Here is a 1,273-nt window from a genome sequence, read left to right as displayed (position 1 = left end):
GGAGGAACAGTTCAACAGCACCTACCGCATCGTCAGCGTCCTCCCGATCCTGCACCAGGACTGGCTGAACGGCAAGCAGTTCAAGTGCAAGGTCAACAGCAAGGCCCTCCCAGCCCCCATCGAGAGGACCATCACAAAGGCCAAAGGTGCGGCAGCAGGCAGGTGGGGGAGGGGTGGCGGGGAGCCGGCCCTCCACCTGGGAGTGACCATCGGTGCTGTCCCCATTTTACAGGGCCGATCCGGGAGCCGCATGTATACGTCCTGAACCCACACCCAGATGAGCTGGCCAAGAACGTGGTCAGCGTGACCTGCCTGGTCAAAGGCTTCTACCCGTCTGACATCAACGTGGAGTGGGAGAGCAACGAGCAGCCAGAGCCCGAGGCCAAGTACCAAACGACCCCGGCCCAGCTGGATGCCGACGGGTCCTTCTTCCTGTACAGCAAGCTCACCGTGGAGAAGAGCAGGTGGCAGCGAGGACAGGACTTCACGTGTACGGTGATGCACGAGGCTCTGCACAATCACTACACCCAGAAATCCAGCTCCCACACTCCGGGTAAATGAGCGACGCGCCCGGCACCCCAGCGAGGCCTCCCCCTTCCTGTGTACATACCCCCCGGGCACCCGGCATGAAATAAAGCACCCAGCACTGCCCTGGGACCCCGCGACGCTGTCATGGTTCTTTCCGAGGCAGAGCTCAGGCTGGCATCTGAGGCGGGCTGTCACCACTTGGGGGGCGCCCAGACCCGGTGGGTCTGTGCCACCGCCCGGAAAGGGGCAGGGGCTTTGTGAACGGAGGGCCGCTCCTCCGCACCCTCCCCCGGCCAGCAGCTCCTCCAGGCTGGCAGTGCGAACAGGGGACAGGAGAAGCCCCTCGGGATATGAGCTCCCAGGTTCCCACTCTGTACGAGCCCACTCTGTGGGACAGTGTGTCCTTGTCTCCTGGGTACCCCACGCGCTGGGACCCTCAAGGGCTCCATGTGGTGGCTCTGTGCCCACGCAGGAGGTGTGCCTGGCCCATGGTGTGGGGACAGGCCCTCCTGGTCTGAGGTCAAGTCTCTCACCCTCCCTCAGGCAAGGTGGCTCTGCCTGGCCTTGTCCTCTCTGGGACCAGGCCTGTCCACTCATGAGGACACTCCCCCTCGCACTCTAAAGGGACAGAGGATGGCAGCCCTGAGGACCCAGGGGAGGGACTGTCCAGATGCCCACATGGACAATGACCCCAGACCCATTAAAAACAAGCCAGTTGCCCCTGAGCAGCGCCCGCTCACCTGGC

General features: G+C 63.6%; 1 gene segment (V, D, J or C); it reads left to right on the top strand.

Annotated features, from left to right (window-relative positions):
- On the top strand, nucleotides 1-665 carry LOC102879214 (the record flags this gene model as incomplete). The annotated part of the segment is given in 2 exon segments: nucleotides 1-146; nucleotides 233-665. Coding segments are annotated over 2 exon segments (475 nt in total), but the record flags the coding sequence as incomplete, so codon positions are not given.
- Between the last annotated feature and the right edge of the window lie 608 nt (nucleotides 666-1,273).

Source organism: Pteropus alecto, unplaced genomic scaffold (assembly GCF_000325575.1).
Source record: "Pteropus alecto unplaced genomic scaffold, ASM32557v1 C18466579, whole genome shotgun sequence".
In the NCBI taxonomy this organism is placed as follows: Eukaryota; Metazoa; Chordata; class Mammalia; order Chiroptera; family Pteropodidae; genus Pteropus; species Pteropus alecto.
The sequence above is the reverse complement of the archived record's forward strand: the minus strand, read 5'-3'. Positions and strand labels throughout refer to the sequence as shown.